Source organism: Hylobates moloch, unplaced genomic scaffold, assembly GCF_009828535.3.
Source record: "Hylobates moloch isolate HMO894 unplaced genomic scaffold, HMol_V3 SCAFFOLD_1, whole genome shotgun sequence".
NCBI lineage: Eukaryota > Metazoa > Chordata > Mammalia > Primates > Hylobatidae > Hylobates > Hylobates moloch.
Window position 1 is genome coordinate 53,143,309 of NW_026652276.1, and position 19,105 is coordinate 53,162,413.

At 37.1% G+C, this 19,105-nt stretch overlaps 1 protein-coding gene across 1 annotated transcript in view; it reads left to right on the forward strand.

Annotated features, from left to right (window-relative positions):
• The first annotated feature begins 2,553 nt into the window (after positions 1 to 2,553).
• COL5A2 (collagen type V alpha 2 chain) overlaps positions 2,554 to 19,105 on the forward strand; it is a 150,247-nt gene continuing 133,695 nt past the window's right edge. The window contains exon 1 of the mRNA XM_032755185.2: positions 2,554 to 2,653. Coding sequence (XP_032611076.1) covers positions 2,557 to 2,653 — 97 coding nt within the window. The 5' untranslated portion in view covers positions 2,554 to 2,556. The remainder of the gene's footprint in view (positions 2,654 to 19,105) is intronic.

Below are 19,105 nucleotides of genomic sequence, written 5' to 3' on the forward strand. Positions count from 1 at the left end.
CCTCTATTCTGAATTCAACCACATATATTAAACAGACATTCCTGGTCAATACCTGCGTATATTTTAGTCTTTTCCAAATTGTAATGTGGGACCCTAAAACCAGACATAGAGAAAAAGCCCAAGTTGCAAAATACTTTGCTATTTATGACTTGATTGCAATAAGATTTCAAGAGTTCACAAGGACAATATGGAATATTTACTTATCTCAGGTCTTCTGACAAATATTTGCTATGCTTCTGTCATACCATGGGCTTTCAGTAGGGTGGGAAGAGGAGACTGAAACTGGTGGCAACCGTGAGAGACTGCATGGTGGTTTTAACCTTTCTTATATAAGCCATGTTTATAGTTAAATTTAAAACAACTTTATTAACAGATAACAGATACTAAACTACTGATCTGAGCAGCCACTGAGTGTTCCATACACTGACTCTGCTACAAGTCCTGCAATCTTATCTCATCATTGTTTTATCTCCAGCATAGGATCTGAGAGTTGTAGATTCTCCATAAATGTCTGCTGTCTTGCACTTCAGTAAAAATGCTGCACAAGGTGCCTGAAAATTGTGCCAGCCCTTCGGTATCAGGGTGGTATTGGTCTAAAATTGCCTCATGGTAGAATAGGACTGGCAAGCTCAGAGAAAGGTTAATTCCTCCCCCCCACATTTACTTATCTTCCTGTTATCTTTGAATATATAGTCAGATGGATTTCAAGTCCTAGCCTAAGATATTCTAGAAAGAATTAACTGAAAGGTGATTTTTGGTCCTTACTTAGCCCATTCATTAAGTGGAAGGGCACCCCTGAGAACAGTGTGGTGGTGACAGAAGTCATTGAAATGGGACATGTCTAAATGAAAAGATAAACTGAGGGGTACAGGGTTAGAAAGCTGGAAACAACCGGGAAAGTTGACCTCCACTGGAATATTTATCCAGAGTCTAGTTCCAAAGCTAAAATGCAAAGGTTCTTGGATTTCTTCTATTAAGAAAACTAATAATAATGTCTTACTTGCCTAATCTCATTTTATAATTTCTCCTTTCTCTGGGCTTAATGCATCCCTCACATATTTATATGCTCTGGCTTATGTATCTTTATTTCTTGTAAATTTAGTTTCTCAACACCTACATATGTTCCTTGAAGGTGATGGGTATGTCTTTTATTTCTTTTATGTCATCCTTTCCGCCCAGTGCTTAGCACAGTGCAAGGCACCTGTTGCCCAATAATTATAAACAATTGACTCACTTGTATTGTATAGAACATCCATTCTGATTCTAGGGAGACTCAAGGTGGCAAATACATTAGATTATATAGAACTCTCTAAGGTCATTAAGATCTTGGCAAGTGTGAGGGTGGCACAAAAGTTCATCGATAATTGTCCTTAAAATGCATGTGCAACTGGGGCTATCATATTCCCTGCAAAGCTGGCTTAGAGCTAATAATACCACCATCTACTTTTATGTAGCTCTTTGCAATTTAGAACTTCATTAATAATACATTACTCATTTTAGTGTCACTAAACCCTGTACACTGGTCAGGGTAAAGCCCTTTTCTCAAATGAGAAAATTGGAGTGCACAGAGATAAAGGACTATGTGCACATTTACAAAATTATTGAGTGGCAGAACCACTCACAAAAGGCAGAAGCAAGCCTTTTTTCATCCAAAGGTAGAGTACTTCCCATTCCTCTGCACTGCTTAGTACACTATTTTTCAACATGGTAAAACTCTCCGGGACAAGAGGAACCTGAAGATGTGGCCCCTTAACAAGAGATGTGGAGAAATTAGGAAAGGACCTGCCTTCTTAATTCAGATTACAATGTATCACAAATTCATTTATCCAAAATGTTTTTCTTACCTGGACTTTACCTGGGCAACATTCTAATAATCCCCTTCCAGAGTATGGGAAAAGAAACCGAATCTGAGAAGGGGATAAGAATGCTCCCTATTCAGTCAAAAGAAAGGGTTAAAATGTGATTCTTTAAAGATTTAAGGTGGAGAAGAGAGTCTTGAATTATCTAAATATAAAAAAACTAGGGTAAAAGGCTGGATTTCCTTCGGAATGTCTTTTTCAGCTTATAGGGGAAAAGTTAAAGGGTGTGTGTCTGGGGGGAAGGGTTAGGGAGGGGAAAATAGAACGCTTTTCTTCTAACAGCCTTTCTTAAAAAATAAAACAAAAGAGAAACAAATGTTTGTTTCTGTTATTAAGCCCCATCTATGCTTAAAAGTTAAATGAAATAGGGAAAGTTCAGGCACAGAGACGCATGTTCTGATTTGGTTGTTTACCATCAATCAGACCGTTGCTTGGCAGACACTGGATGGTTATGAGCCTGAACAAGCTGAAAAGGGGCAGGAAAAGAAGTGGAGGCAGCATTCTTCCTATTTAAAGCTGCATCGCTTGAAAAAAGTTTTCGCAGACTGTGCTGGAGCTGGTGCTGAAAAAGGGGGTTTGCAGAGGCTGCCCTGGGGCTGGTGCTGAAAGAAGAGCCCACAGCTGACTTCATGGTGCTACAATAACCTCAGAATCTACTTTTCACTCTCAGGAGAACCCACATGTCTAATATTTAGACATGATGGCAAACTGGGCGGAAACAAGACCTCTCCTCATTCTTATTGTTTTATTAGGGCAATTTGTCTCAATAAAAGCCCAGGAAGAAGACGAAGATGGTGAGTTTGCCATTTGCTTTGCCTGTAGTGTTTATTGCACGGTTTGGGAAATAGGTGGAATGTTAAGCCTCAGGAAGAGCGTGAAGAGGAGGTTCTGGTTTGAAGTTTGAGAAGGGGGCTGACGGATTTGCACCTGGAAAACGACTTGAAAGACAATTGGGATGTTTGTAAATCCGGAGCTTCTAGATCTGCCGTTGGAGAGAGTACACTACTAAATTTTTCTGGGAAAGCCTACAATAAGTCCTTTTGGCTGAGTGTGAGAGTGGAACGTTTAAAAGAAGAAAAGAGTGAATGCTTAAAACGGAGCACTAAAGGCATTTTAGTTAGAGGAGTTCTGTTCTGTGGGCTGGAGTTTTCAGAGCAAGGAAAAGTCGCGGCAGAAGCTGGGTAGGGTGGAGTCTTTTTGTACTGAACTTCAGCTGCTTCATAAAATTCTTTGTTTAGTAAAACCTCGGCAGCAACTCTGATAGCTTTGATTTTTCTTTGTCTTTGGCTCCTCATTCTTTCCTCTTTAACAATTTACACTTCTTTTTACCATTTTCATTTGTGAAAATGTGATCACTTTTGCTTACTGGGAGGCAGTCTCGTTTGTTTCTCCATGACAGAGGCTGATAGAAGCCAGATTTCTTAAACAGTGGTATTTTCCCACCCTACTGGCTTGATTAACAGGACAGTGGTGGTTCCCGGTTGGATGGCGGAAGGCAGGAAATCAGCATGCCTTGTATATATCTTATTTGGCATGGAATATTTGCATGGACATTACCCCTTAGACACAAGCTTTTTTTTTTTAAGATAAATCTTGCCTGGTGACCAAATTTTTTTCCTATGCAATTTTCATGTGTTACAGTTGGGTTATATGGTATGGTTAAGCAAAAATGCATAGCTGTTGTAGTATATAAGAAAATATTTAAATTGATTCCTCTGTTAAATCTTTACTCTTGAGGGTTGCAATTTCAAATACAGACATGTACTCCTTTAAAATAAGCCACTGTAGATTTTCATCAACTCAACCATTTAACATCAAACTCAAGCTTTTAAAACTTTGGACATTCATTAACCTTTTCTATTACTTTCATATATAGACACATAACATACAAGTATATATGTATATATATATGTGTATATCTATATTTTTAGAACAAATACCTGCTTCTGTGTGTTTTTGCTTTCAAAAAGTTTATAAAATTAATCTAGAGATCAGAAGTTCTAAAAAGCTTAAAAAGTGAAAATACAAATTTGTAGATGAATATCCAACAGTCTATCAGGAGTCCCATAGAGGGGGCACTTTCTAAGACTTGGAACTTTTTATGTTACATTTTATGTTTTTAAAATATGAGGTAATTTATAAAAGGTAAAAACTTTTGAGTTTCTTTGTAATGGCGTAAAAAGCATGTGTTGTTTGGAAGGGTGGCAAAAATAATTGAATAGAAAGTAGAAGTAAGAAAACAGGAGGAGAAAAATACAGAAAAATTACAATAGAAATTGAAAATTTGACTCTAAAAAGAACAGTTTACTCCCCTCCCCCACCAAAACAACCAATTTTAATTTAAAACCTTTAATACCACTTTCTTTGTTAATTTATGTTAAAATAAATAAAGTACTTTAATAAAGTATGGAAATAATTGAATATGTGAATAAATGAAAGGAATGTTTCACAAGGTACATGAAATAGGCCATATTTTAAAAGACATTCCCAAATAGTTATAATTACTCTGTAGGTGTTTTTGAAAAATGAACAGATAATTTTTCTTAATAGTAATTGACATAAATGTAAGGAATGTGATGCTTGATGCAAAAAAGTCCCCAACTCCAATCCAACCCCAGTGCCCCCCGCAACCAGTATAACCAAATAGCACAGAAAATGGAATTCCAAACATCAAATTTTACAGAATGTGTAATTGCTTGCATATGTGTTGTAAAAAATTCCAGTATTTTATTTCTCAACTTAAGAGAATATAAGTGATAAAAATTCAACAGCAAACGAAAGTCATCATTGCCCTAATCTAAGATAATAGAGAAAAGAGTTCCAGAGTATACTATATTCAGAGCTGCTTAACTTATATTGTACTTACTTACTATGCATATTTTGGTTTAAGCTGATATAGTATGGATACTTGGCAATACTTTCTTTTCCTTGTTCAGGTCTATCACAAGCTTAATAAAGGTGTCATAATTTAGAAACTCCATTTGATTTTGAGTTTGGGGAAGAGTAAGCTCAGACCGATGCTTTAAATTAAAGAAATATCTAAGGCACACATTAAAAGCAAGTACATTTTTCAAATTTTATCTATAACAGTCACATAATCTGATATTTACATTTTGTACAAATATGTCTTCTTCAAAATGTAGAGATCTGTTTTTGCATGTAAGTGCATATTAGTAAGTTTTTATTTTTTCTTTCTTTTTATGACTTCAGGGTATATTTCCATTTACTTGACTGTGGTTATTTACCAGAAATGTAAAATATAATCTGAGTGTGCCCGCCTGATAGAAACACATGAATGAGAAGATAAAAGTAAATAAATAAAGTTTTAGGCATTTTAAGCCAAAATCAGTTCCATTCTCACTGAGTTTTAAGAACTGACTTGATTTTCTAAATTTATAAGAAACTGAAAGGAGAAAGTTTGAGAGTTGGGCTGACTTTAGTTAAAACTAATGTAACAAAAATTAGGGAGTTAAAATGAAAAAAATCAGCTTTTAAAGAGTTTGTGTGGGTGTATGTGTGTGTGTGAAAAATCAGGGAGTTAAAATGACAAAATCAGCTTTTAAAGAGTGTGTGCGTGTGGTGAGAGTGTGTGTGCATTGGGGTGGTGGTCTTCGAAAGATTCCACATTTGTGTTAAGGAAAATGCTAGAGCATTTACAGTGTATTTATATTCCTAAGTTAATGCCTAGCATCTAGTGAGCTATATATATTCTTATTAGAAGTAGGCATGCTTAATTTTAGAAAATAATCTTTGTTGTGAATCATTGTATTCAACATGGGATAAGCAATGGAGAAGGGAAGGTGCAGAAATGTATTATTTTGTTTCCAAATACTGTAAACATCAATGCTTTCAGAGGCCAGGTAGGTAATATAAACAAGTGAAGCAAGCCAGTGTTTGTACATCAACAGGTGATGATGGGGCCTGTGGAGAACTGAAGGTGCATGCCCGCTTTAAGGCATTCATAATTAACATTTTCAGAAGATATTGCATATGACAAATAAAATATATCTGAGTATATATTTGGCTCACAGCCCATGAATTTACAGCCATCATGTTGCAATCCTACACTGATATCCTCCTGGACCCAAGCTAACTTTTGATTACTGAGAGATGAGGGGCTGACAGTCTATGTCATGGTCTCTTGCATTTTTATGATATGTCTGCCATTTATCTCATTGTTACGACACAAAGGAAGCAGATAGTTAACACTCAATAGTATTTGGATGACATAATTTTAAAGGAGGTACACAATATGTATAAATATGTATACATAGCTTAATATACATGTTAACTCATAAATTATTTTAAACTCATTACTGTTGAAATACATGCTATGAAACATGTAGGACATTCAGACTTTTATAGTGGGCACATGTAGCAGAACGCAGTAGTTTAAACAAACAAAAAAAGGTTTTCTGGCCAGGCGCAGTGGCTCATGCCTGTAATCCCAGCACTTTGGGAGGCCGAAGTGGGTGGATTACCTGAGGTCAGGAGTCCGAGACCAGCCTGGCCAATATGGCAAAACTCCGTCTCTACCCAAAATACAAAAATTAGGTAGGCATGGTGGTGCATGCCTGTAGTCCCAGCTACTCAGGAGACTGAGGCACTAGAGTTGCTTGAACCCAGGAGGCAGAGGTTGCAGTGAGCTGAGACCATGCCACTGCACTCCAGTCTGGGTGACAGAGTGAGACTCTGTCTCAAAAAAAAAAAAAAAAAAAGCTTTTCTTTTTAAAATATAAAGCAATGCTTTTAAGCAGGTAGTGAAAGCTGGCATATTGGCTCTACAAAGTCATCAGGGACTGAGGCTTTTTCTACCTCTCCTGGCTCCCATATCTCTAGGTATTTTTTATTTATTTATTTTTGTGATCCTAAATGGCTGCTGAAGCTCCAGCCATTGCATGTACTTTCTAGGCATGTGGATAGAGGATGGAAAACAAAAACTGTGAGCCATTCCCCACCCTGCCCCCTTTTATGAAGACTTTAAAGTCTTCATAACATTTAAACTTACTTACAGTTGGCCAGAATTTAGTCATATGGTCACACAAAACTTCAAGAGGGGCTAGCAAATGTAGCCCTTACCTGGGTGGTGCTGGCAATATACTCTACTGAATTGAGTTCTGCTATGAAGGATATAAGGAAGCACCACTATTAGGAGTTTTATGGTCCCTACCTCAGTGAGCAAAAAGGTCAACTACTTTTAGTGGCCTAGATCTTATGGTTTCAATGGACAAAATATAGTTGTGTGACTAGATCCACTTTGGTTATTGTTCATTTCTGAGTAGACTGTGAAGCCAAGAAGACTGAATGGAACATAAATATTAGGCTACATTTTCTTTGCTACTTGTCTTTAGATAAATTTTGACACCTATATCTTTTATTCAAACTAAACTGAAGCTTTAGTTTGAAGAGTATATCTCTTTCTACATATGTACATTGGTAGATTCATAGAGTTAGTGAATTTTTAATATTGACTAACACAATATATACTTGGACCATGACTCATAGGGTAGTTGGTAAGCAAGCCACAGATCAGTGTTGATAAAAAATGGTATAAAGAATCACCTAAGATCTTGTGACTAGTATAGATTCTAGACCCCCCATACTTTCCAAATATCTAGGAATTTTGGATGGAGTCTGGGCATCTGTATGTTTTTAGAGCTCTCCAGTTGACTCTGATTTACATTGGTGAACCACTGTATAAATCTTTGACTGGCACTCTGAATCTTGTTGTGGACCTGTTGGCTTTTATGTTCCAAGGCTACACATTAAGATTTTGGTAATAACTTGCTATTCTAGTTATTCATTTTACTTATAAGGCTGCTTAGTTGAAGTTTGTAGATAAACCATTGCAAATTCACCATCATTTCTGGAAAAATAACTCAAGGCCCAAATCTCCCTCATGGTGGATTAGGCGAATCATTCTACTATGCAAAAGACACATGCCATTCACATGTGTTTCCAGGTGAATGTATGCTTTTCATTTTCAATATTTCCTCTCTCTTACTTTCTGCTCTTCACACTTTGAGCACTATCGCTACAGGCCTGAAATTCATTGTGTTCATCATTCTAGACAGGTACCTAATGCAGGATGTGAGGCAAAAGCAGAAAGAGGAAGCTTTGTTTTAAGAAGCTGGAAATTAGAAGATTGGAATCGTGTTAATCTATGGCCACAGAATGTAGTTTTAAAAAATCATACAGTTTTGTCTGGTTTGAAGAATGATTAATGCATCATCACCTGGCCTTACATGGCATTCTTAAAATGTATGGACATGGATCAGCTGATTTTTGATCTGATTTTCTTCTCTGAGATCACAACATTGAAAAGCTTAGATTTACACATTAGAGATATAGTAAGGGTGGGGGAAAAAACTGGAAGTGTTGATTATTAATTGATCTATTGTATAAATTTGGGCAAGTTACACAAGTTTATAGAAGACAAATCTTAGAGTTATATAAAGATAGTCCTTGATTTAATATTTTTTATTTATATCCATGAAACTATAATTTCACTAAAAATGTAGCATGAGACAGTATCAACTTACTGATAAATATGAAGTCTTTGAACTTTTCTTATAACTAAAGGTCACAGCTTGAGTAGGCTTTTGGAGTCCGAATGAAATTATCAGGAAGATACTGATAATCTAGTTTTCCTTTAATTTTATTTCCATATAAAGTTCATATCTATTTATCTAAATTTTATGTAAGATGAATGAGCTGTGATATTCAATATTTAAAAGACTATTTACTCTTGCTATTTGCATGGGAAGTAGTCTATCCTATGGAAAATTTTGCTTTAAAGGTGTGACCATATTGGCAGCCTTAAGGTTTTTATTTCATTTTATCAATGTTTTAAAAACGAAACCCTTCAAATAAATCAAGATGGCTTCATCTTATACTAAAATATTCACTAAGAAACAATGTATAAGGGAAATTACAATAAAGCAAGATTATTCCTATCTAAATCTTGCCTTCTACAGAGAAGATAGAGGCCGGGTGCAGGGCTTACTCCTGTAATCTCAGCACTTCGGAGGCTGAGGTGGGCGGATCACCTGAAGTTAGGATTTTGAGACCAGCCTGGCCATCATGGCGAAACCCTGTCTCTACTAAAAATACAAAAAAAAAATTATCTGGGTATGGTGGTGGGCACCTGTAATTCAAGCTACTCGGGAGGCTGAGGCAGGAGAATCCCTTGAACCTGGGAGGGGGAAGCTGCAGTGAGGTGAGATCACGCCACTACACTCCAGCCTAGGCAACCAAAACGAGACTCCATCTCAAAAAAAAAAAGAAGAGGAAAAATGTTAACAATATTAATTAATATTAATTAATCAAACTTTGTTCCTATAGCCTTCTGGTGTTATGTTCAAACTCAAAAATGTGTACATGCTTTTTTTTTTTAAGTTTAGGATTAGGAAGGAGGAAAGACAGTCTCACAGTTTTGTACCCTTTTTTACCTTTTATTTTGGGATGCCCAATCAGAATTGTGAATTCAGCTTTAAGATGACAGCAAACTATATTATTGGTGGAAACACTACTTGCAACATAAGCATCATAGCCTTGTTGAAGTCTATGTAGTATAACAAGTATAATAAAGCTTGGTCCAGCCATCATGTGAGAGAACATCTGGATTCTGGTCCTCATTCTATTTAGCAGTTTTGCTACCTGCAGAGGGTCCTTAACCTCACTGGGAATTTGTGTCCTCATCTGAAATATTGAGGAAATAGTACCACCTTTGTCATCTGATGGGATTCTTAGGAAGATCATTTAAGACATTTACTTAAAAGTAATTTTAGAGTACTTAAATGAGACACTGAAAGTGACATTACAATCTATTTCACTGACCACAGATATAAACCCTAGTGGTGTATTTTTTGCTTTCACCAAATCTTTGAATTGTTTTGAAGCACCTTCTGGATTTGTTCTTTTGTGTTTTATTTGTTCTCTATCTCCCTGAGGAACTGGTTCCATCAGTCATGCTCTCTTTTCTATAACTTTAGCCACTTCCTATCTGCTCTTTCCCTTTAGCTTGTAAACAAGTCCAGCTCTCTCCCACAGCCTGTGTCTAGCTCCCACCCAGTCTTTATTCTTAGCCCAGCTGCTTTAAAAGGAGCAGTGCAGTTTTCTGTCTCTGCCTCCTGTGCCCTCACTTGGCCTCTTCTTCCACTTAAGCTGGTCTAGCATGGTGAGGATTAAAATGTGTGATGTTCCAAGGGTCCCTTTTCATCTTATCAGGCCTTTCTCCTTTATTGGAGACCATTGACTACTTCAGCTTTCCTAAAATGCTACTCTCTGAAGGTTCTTCCTCCACCTCCCTGACCTTTCCCTCTCAGCTTCATCCATGGGCTCCTTCTTCTCTTTTCCTGTAGCATTTTGATTTTCTTACAGGATTTAGTTCATTGGTTCTCCCTGGATATTCTCTTCCTAGGCCATCTAGAATAAGAGTTTTAACAGCTGAATGCTGATAATTATAACATCTCTTCAACCCCAATCTTTCACATGAACTTCAGATAAATATATATATTCAACTGTCCCTAAGGCAGCCTAGAACCACTTGAAGTTCAGTGTATCCAAAACTTAATTTATTGGCTTCCCTTCAAGACTTGGTCATTTTGCTTATGTAGTCCCCCTTATGCCAGTTAATGGCAACATGATGCTACCCGGTCATTCATTCAGTCATTCAATCAGCACAATTCCAATCATTTACTAAGATCTACCATTTTACCTGCTAAATATTTCTCAAGTGTACCTCTTCTCCATCCCTACTACAAATGCCTCAGTTTAGGCCCTCATCATCTATCCCTCAGTTACTGTGACAGCATCTGAATTCATCTCCTTGCCTCTCGTGTGTCTACTTTCCAAAAAACACATATATTGGTGCCTTTTGTTGCTAATGTGATATAAAACTAATATCTAATTTTGTCTTTACCTTCCTTAACAACTTTCATTGGGTCCTATAACTTGTAGAAAGAATAAGGTTCAAGCTTCTTAGTGTGACATACAAGATCCTGCTGATCTAGCCTATTTCTGAGTTTTAGTCACATCAACTGTCATTCTCAGCCTCAAAATAAGGAATTGCTTGAGACTCCCACCCCCAAAACACACAGACACACACAAACTCTCTCTCTCACTCTCTCTCTATCCCCTTTTATTCTCTACTGTCCAGATTCCGCCCAGAACTGACATTCTGTCATTAGTTGAGCTAAGTGCTCCTCTGGCCATCTCACAACAGTCAGTACACCTCTGCCATGCAGACCATACCATACTGAGAATGCTTTCTTTCCATGAATCCATTTTACATATTCCCACCAGATTAGTCTATGTCCCACTTTTATAATGTCACTCTCCAGTTTAACAATTTATTCTGAGCTGCCATTGACTATTGCATCACACTTAACACATTATATTGACCTTACTTCTGTGTGACTTTTTTTTTTAAGCTAAGAGTGCCAAGAGTATCCAGCTGCCTTGCAAGACTGCTCATGTTCTCCTCCACTGTTATCTAAACAAATACTATGATTTCCATTATTGTCCTTAACACTACTGATTGCTGCACACCATGCAGCATCCTTTCTCACTTCAGATCTAACTTTTTACTGTTCCCACATCTAACTTTTGTGATTTAGGTACTTCCGTGCTTCTCTTTTTATCTTCCCTCTGCCTATTGATGTTTTCCTCCAAGTTCTGTTTCGAATCTTATATCCTCTAAGAAACTAAGAGATTCTTATTTGCAATAAATATCCCCTTTCCTTTCAAGGGATGGTCCTTATGTTGCAAGTGTGTTGGTGTTAACCAAGAATAAGTTTCCTAGGAGATAGGGACTATGTCATGAAGTCATTTTATATTTTAGATCCACCCATGCATAAATGCCAATTGAGTACTATTTGTGAAAATCTAGAAAAATTTTTTCCACAATTCATTCACTCAAGTATGGGTGATCCGAATTCAAATTTAGGTTTTGGAAATTGTATTTGCATATTCTTGGGCAATTTTTTTGATTTCTCTGTGTTACAGTTTCTTCATCTATCAAATTGGAATCATACTTCAAATAATTATGATTAATACTATCTATCTATCTATCTATCTATCTATCTATCTATCTATCTATCTATCTAACACCTACATGATCGCATGACTCTCAACTAATAATAGGAACTCATTAATATGGCAGATGATTATTATTAGATTACTATTTAATAATAACAGGCCGGGCGTGGTGGCTCATGCCTGTAATCCCAGCACTTTTGGAGGCCGAGCTGGGTAGATCACCTGAGGTCAGGAGTTTCAGAACAGCCTGACCAACATGGTGAAAACCCATCTCTGCTAAAAATACAAAATTAGCTGGGCATGGTGGCTCATGCCTGTAATTCCAGCTCCCAGCTACTCGGGAAGCTGAGGCAGGAGAATCACTTGAACCCGGGAGGCGAGGTTGCAGTGAGCTGAGATCACGCCATTGCGCTCCAGTCTGGGCAACAAGAGCAAAAATCCGTCTCAAAAAAGTTACTATTTAATAATAATAGACATAATAAATGCTTATTGGGTGATTATGAGAACCAAGATGTTAGATGTTACAGAGAAATAAACAACTTTTGCTCTCAGAGAGATTAAGCCTAGCATAAAACTTTTAAAACGCAATTTTTATATTTCATTCTACTATGATCATTTTGGTAATATATCAGTGATTTTATCTGTGTGTTAATAAGCTTTTAAAACCCATTTAAAATTTTTACTATTCAAATAAAAAGGCCGTATTGTATTATTTCCTTTTGTAGGTTTACTAATACAAAAAACAAAAGAAAGAAAAACAAAGGCGCTTCCCAATGGAGAGTTTCTAATGGCCCCGTGATCTGAAGCATCACTGCCCCTCTCCTGTTTTGCAGCCCCACATACATTTACTTTGTGTTGGTTCCCAGTGTGTGAGCAAGCCAAGCACGATCCACTCCATGCCCCAGTGCCACCTCATGCCTGTCTACCATCCCTGTCTGCTTCAGAGTTTAGTTTGTGAAACTGTGATAGTCATAGAAGTCTCTATTAAAAACTGGAAACCTGTTTTCCACTCTGCATTGCTCTGGGTTGCATTTGGAATGAGAGGCATTGCTTCCCTGTACAGGGATTTACAAAGCAGCTCCCAGGACTATTTGGATACAGTAGTAGGGGTGACCATCTTTTCCCAGACTCTGTAGCAAGTCTCTTCACTTTCCAAAAGCTGTGAATTTACCTCACTCCCTTCACTCCCAGGAGACTTTTATGAACTTGACTCCAGAAAGCAGAAACTGGTGTGGGATACTGGCACATTTTTCATACTCACACTTTCCTTACTTTGCTGCACTGTTCTTTCTTTGTAGGTTTTCAAATTCGTAATAAAAAATGATGGGTTTAACTTGGAAGGAGAGATGCAGGTGGAATTTTACCAGATAATTTGTAGCTATGAAATTCTTTAATTAAATTTTTGATATTCAATATGGTTGTTCTGTGGTCATCAACTTTAAATTTTTTTTATTATGGAATTCTGAAAATATGGATGGTTCCCATAGCAAATACAATTTATAGAGATTTAATATTTTCATTTGGCTTTCATGGTAATAGGCTTATTTGCTCTTGAGGAAGAAGAACCTCTCAGATTCATTTATGCTAGTTTGGAAGTATTTTAAAGCTTTTTTTTCTCATTCTTTCATTCTCAGATTTTTTATATTAAATAAATTGAAAGTTACAGTTTAATTCAGGGCACCATGGTTTTCATGTTGTGATGAATTTTTAGCTAGAATTTTGGTGGAGTGGATTGGACAGTGAGGTTAACTGACTACCATGGAAAGATTAACTGCAAAGTTCCTAGTTTTCTGATCTTTGGCTACAAACATAAAACTTCTGAGGTTTCAGCAAAAAGGGCTATACTTGCTTTGAGAGGACAGAGGGCACTGACCATTCCATATTAAGTGAGAGATTCTGTTCTAAGAATTAAAAAAAAAAAAAAAAAACCCGGGCACAGTGGCTCATGCCTATAATCCCAGCACTTTGGGAGGCTGAGATGGGCGGAGCATGAGGTCAGAAGATCGACACCATCCTGGCTAACACAGTGAAACCCCATCTCTACTAAAAATGCAAAAAATTTAGCCAGGCGTGGTGGCGGGCGCCTGTAGTCCCAGCTACTTGGGAGGCTGAGGCAGGAGAATGGTGTGAACCCGGGAGGTGGAGCTTGCAGTGAGCCAAGATGGCACCATTGCACTCCAGCCTGGTGACAGAGTGAGACTCCGTCTCAAACAAACAAACAAACAAAAATAGGAGTTTGTACTGGGAAAAAAGAGACTCGAGGCTGATGAATGAAGAGCAACTGCAAATTCTATCAGGGAGCTGGTGTTCAAGCCTTTAAGGTGCTACAGTGTTATGCCCTTCTAGGTGATATTTTGTGAAACTATGATAGTCATAGAAGTCTCTATTAAAAACTGGAAACTTGTTTTCCACTCTGCATTGCTCTGGGTTGCATTTGGAATGAGAGGCATTGCTTCACTGCACAGGGATTTATAAAGCAGCTCCCAGGACTAAAAAAAAAAAAAAAAATCACTTCTTTCTTCAATCCTTCCCTATTTTTCCTTAACTTTTGATAATTGTTGATTAGATTAGGCAAGTTTTTTATTTGTGGCTTTTGTTGTTCTCTCTTAAGCATAGTATAGCTGAACCGAATTTTGCTTAGACACAACTCATAGGTTTGTAAACCAATGGAGTTCTCATTAGCCTAGAAATATTTCCTTATACAGTACTTAGAATCATTTTTGTTTGTTTGTTTTAAAAAATGGAGTGAGGGAGTGTATTCTGTTATGTAAAGGATGACAATAAATTGAATTAGAATTAGTTTTATAAAGATAAATCAGTGAATAGACTCTTAAATTTCACTGTGGTTGTTTGTGTTGGGGCATAGGAAGGATGACACAATAAAATAGAACTGGTAAGTTTTAGTATATTCAGCATATAAATATGTCTTGTAAAGTTGCCAAGTGTCCCGCTCACCTGAGCTACCTTGTGCCTCTTGACTTTCCTTGGGTGCAACATTTGCTAAAGTCCTAGGAGTAAGAGCAGGTCCAGTTCTAAGAAAAAAATTTTGAATAGCTGACTTATTTTTAGTTTTTAAGGGAAATATGCTTTCATTCACCTTTCTGTTTGAAGGAAAGGCATTTTTCAGGATTGGGAGGCCATCCTTGCCTTTGCAGTGTGTTGCACTAAGCTCCATCTGGATGTCTCTTTCCCAGATTTTCTTTCGAATTTCAGACTTTTCCTTCCAGCTTGACCTCTTATCACAATTTACCTGTTTGGCATTCTTTTCTTTCCGAGCCTCATGGGGAACTAATATAGTCCAGATGCCCTATAGTTAGCGTCCTAGGACACAGATTTAATGATATTATGCTCTTGTCATGCAAGCTTGTTATATGGTAATTTGCTTTTTAAGATCTTTTTCTCAATATTTTCTGGCCATGAGAATCAACTGACATAGTGGCTCTGGGTAAAAGCCCCAGTATCCCAGATGGACTCTGTGGCTCACACTATAGACAAATAAAATTCAGCTGTCATAGACACTCTACTTGCCCATGGAGGGTTCCATAATCCAAATGTTAAAATTACTTCAAGTCTTTTCTAATGGAAACTGAAAGTTGTCTGGTTGTAATCAAAATGAAAATTTGCCAGCCGGGTTCCTACTGTTTCTGAAGATGGCTTTTGGGTTTCTTCAGGATAGAACCCTAAAATTGCCCCATGGTATATGCCAAAGTGACCTAACGTGGCCAGCTGAATTTCAGGGAGATGCTTTCCAAGATGACAATTTCACTGGAATAATTTCAGAATAGGTACTTCTCTGCCTGTAATGTCCCTTTCCTGTCTTAGGTGATTAAAAAAAAAAAAAATCAACCTGTCTTTCTTCTCTTCAAAAGCAAGTTTCAAGTCACACCTGGGTAGAACCTTATTCCTCTATGGAGTCTGCAGGATGTGGAAGACAGGAGAGAGGGTATGGAAAGCAGCAAGAGCCTGGGAAGAAGGGCCCTCCGAGAATATATAAGTGATACCAATGGATATCAGATAGGTGGCTCAGATAGCCTCATTGAAATGCACTAAAATGTAAGGCTCCATGCTAATTTAGTGTGACCATATCTAAATGATGTCTTGGGGGATTTATTTAGTGAATTTCAAAAAATTTGGGAAAGTAGATGACATCTCTCAACATTTGTTCTTTGACTCTTCTATTTTTTACCCTATTTTTTAAACATAGTCATTTTAGAATAAATAAATAGATAAATAAACTGTGTCACAATACTATATTCTTTTGGCTAAAAGCACATACTCTGTCAACTAGGCCTACAGGCAGTAGGAGTAGGACACTGACTCAGCAATAAGTTTTTGTGTTAATTTTTATTTTGGGAGCTTCCCAAGAGTTCCTATTACCATTTCTCTACATATAGAGGTTTTTACAGTTAGCACTTCTTTTCCATTTACTTTCAACACACAGTTAACAAAAGAAGGGTCTTTGGATTCGCACCTTTGGGTCTAGACTTTGCCGTTTGCTAACCTTGTGACCTTGAGCAAGTTCCAGATCTTCTTTTTTTTTTTTTTGAGATGGAGTCTCGCTCTGTCGCCCAGGCTGGAGTGCAGTGGCGCAATCTCGGCTCACTGCAAGCTCCGCCTCTCGGGTTCACGCCATTCTCCTGCCTCAGCCTCTCCGAATAGCTGGGACTACAGGTGCCCACCACCACGCCCGGCTAATTTTTTTTTTTTTTTGTATTTTTAGTAGAGACGGGGTTTCACCGTGGTCTCGATCTCCTGACCTCGTGATCCGCCCGCCTCGGCCTCCCAAAGTGCTGGGATTACAAGCGTGAGCCACCATGCCCGGCGGTTCCTGATCTTCTTTAAGATTCAGTTTCCTCTCCTCATCTGCATATTGAGGAGTTAAATTAAAATGCATGGCCTTAATGGGCACTGAAGAAATGTGCATGTTATTAGTACTTTTAGAATGGATTCCCTGATTGGCTCATTACAGACTTTTCCTCCAATAACTAAAACAATTTTAATCAGATTATTCCCAGTTCCTAGATTTGATAGGAGGAGGGATAAGGGAACAGTGAATCCTAGGCACCTGGGACAAAATTGGGGAGGGAGTGGAAGAGGAAAAACTATAACTGGGAGATTTGAAATGACAATAGTAGATTTTCATTTACTATTTATTTATATTTATAATTATTTTTATTTATCTCATGTTTTTCCCTTTGGGCAGGTTTGTGCTTAGGTCTTGATTATTTACAAAGCATTTCAGGAAAAGCAAACCAGCAAAACCCCCAAAAATTATCCTTTGGTATTAGAATGCATTTGGCAAATTAAGTGGTACATATACACATTTAATTTAATTCTTTCTTTCTAATATAAAGTTTTTGGCAATTGTTTGCATATTTGGCTTTGGTAGAGTTGTTTGAGAAAAGTGGAAATATGCTTAAGATATAAAACATCTGTTTACTTTAATGATATTTTACTGATGTCAAGACAGACTTATTTGAGCCCTGGGGCAGTATTTTTGTGAGGGATGGCATGCACCTTGCCTGAGCAGTCAATGAAGAGAAAGCAGCTGTTTGAGCTTGCTCAACTTCTACTAACTCAACGTGGATAGAGTCCAGATAGCAACTGGCCCTGTGTCAGACGACTACAATAAAGCTCTCTTTCCTTATAGATTCTTTATAAACATGATATGTTGGGGTCTTAATTTTCTCATTTACAAAACAGAGATAATACTTTATATTTTTCTACCTTATTGGTTCAGAAGAAAGAGTTCATAATATCTGTGGAAATCTTAGTCAGCTATAAAACCCTATTACATAAGCATATATTATATTACATAAAGGTGTTATTATTTAGCATGCTTTTAGTGTAATGAACAGTTAGCTAAATGCAAAATAAAATTCTTCTCTGAAGTAAACAACAATAATAATAATCAAAAGGAATATAAGACTCTCCATAGAAATAAAAGAAGGTAAAGTTGTATTTTTTCAAAATCATATTTAAATCTTTTATTTAGCAAAATAAAATAGACTGATTATATAACTATCTAGAACATCTCCCAAAGCCCCAGAATAGGAATTAAATAGTAAAAAAAATAAATAAATAAGAATAGAGGCTTTGACTTGAGGAAAAACAGAACAGATAGAAAAACAAAATGTGATTTTTCTGCTATAACTGGACTGTAGTCTCTCTACAAGCAAAATGTAGCTTCCTGGCAGAAGCCTGAATCACTATTATTATTACTTTTTCTTTATTCATCTCGCATCAGGAAGCTTGTCTCAAATTCAAAGTTAAACGCTAAAAGCCTGTTTGTAGCATGGTATCCGTTTTCCCTGGGTCAGAAGGTGACTTGGAGCTAGAAGTTTAAACTGGTGACAAATATCTACAGGCATCTGAGCCAAATGTTTAGAAAAAAGTCCTATCATCCCTCAGGCCTGTCTACATTCTGGTATTTTAAGACTCTCTACTTGTGTAGAGAGAAACATGCAGTTAAAGATATGAGGGCCTCAACTAAATAGGCTGTTACTTTCATGAATGAATTGTTGAAATAATTTGAAAGAAAAGCTTCTAAATTAAAACTGGACCAGGACACAGGAAATCTGCATCATAATTGCAGCTCTGTCACGGACTAACTTGGTGATTTTGTGGAAGCGGCTTAAATTCTCTGGACCTCAGTTACTTCTGTTGCAGAACCTGTGATACATTACCCAGGGCTACTGTCTGCTTTGAAAGCCTATGACTATAGAATATTTACATACAGGTACTTAAGTCATATTTGTGCTGTAATACAGTGGAAAGTCTCACCTACACATTTTGGTAACTGGAAGCATCACACATAATCTCTATGGTAATATATTTCTGTACTTGTAAGTTTGCATTTGAAGTTTAGATCAATTCAGGTTTGTAGTTATGTCCCTAAATATGGTTTATTTAAGGAGCACAGCTCCCAATTTATAACTTGTAAATTGATCTGCTTTTCAGTGAGTGACTCTGCAATAAAATTCCTAGACACTGTTATAAAAGGAGATGATTGTAAAAAAATTCAAAATAATCTGATATCAATTTTTTCATATTAACTGAATTTTCCAATTAGAGAGAAAATATGTAAATGCATCATGTGTTGTGTTACACTGTTTAACCACAGACTCAGTGTTCTCTAAATGTTTTTGGTGAGAAGGGATGTCAGAGTTTAGCAGCATGCCTTCTTGCCCTGATGCTGGTGGATT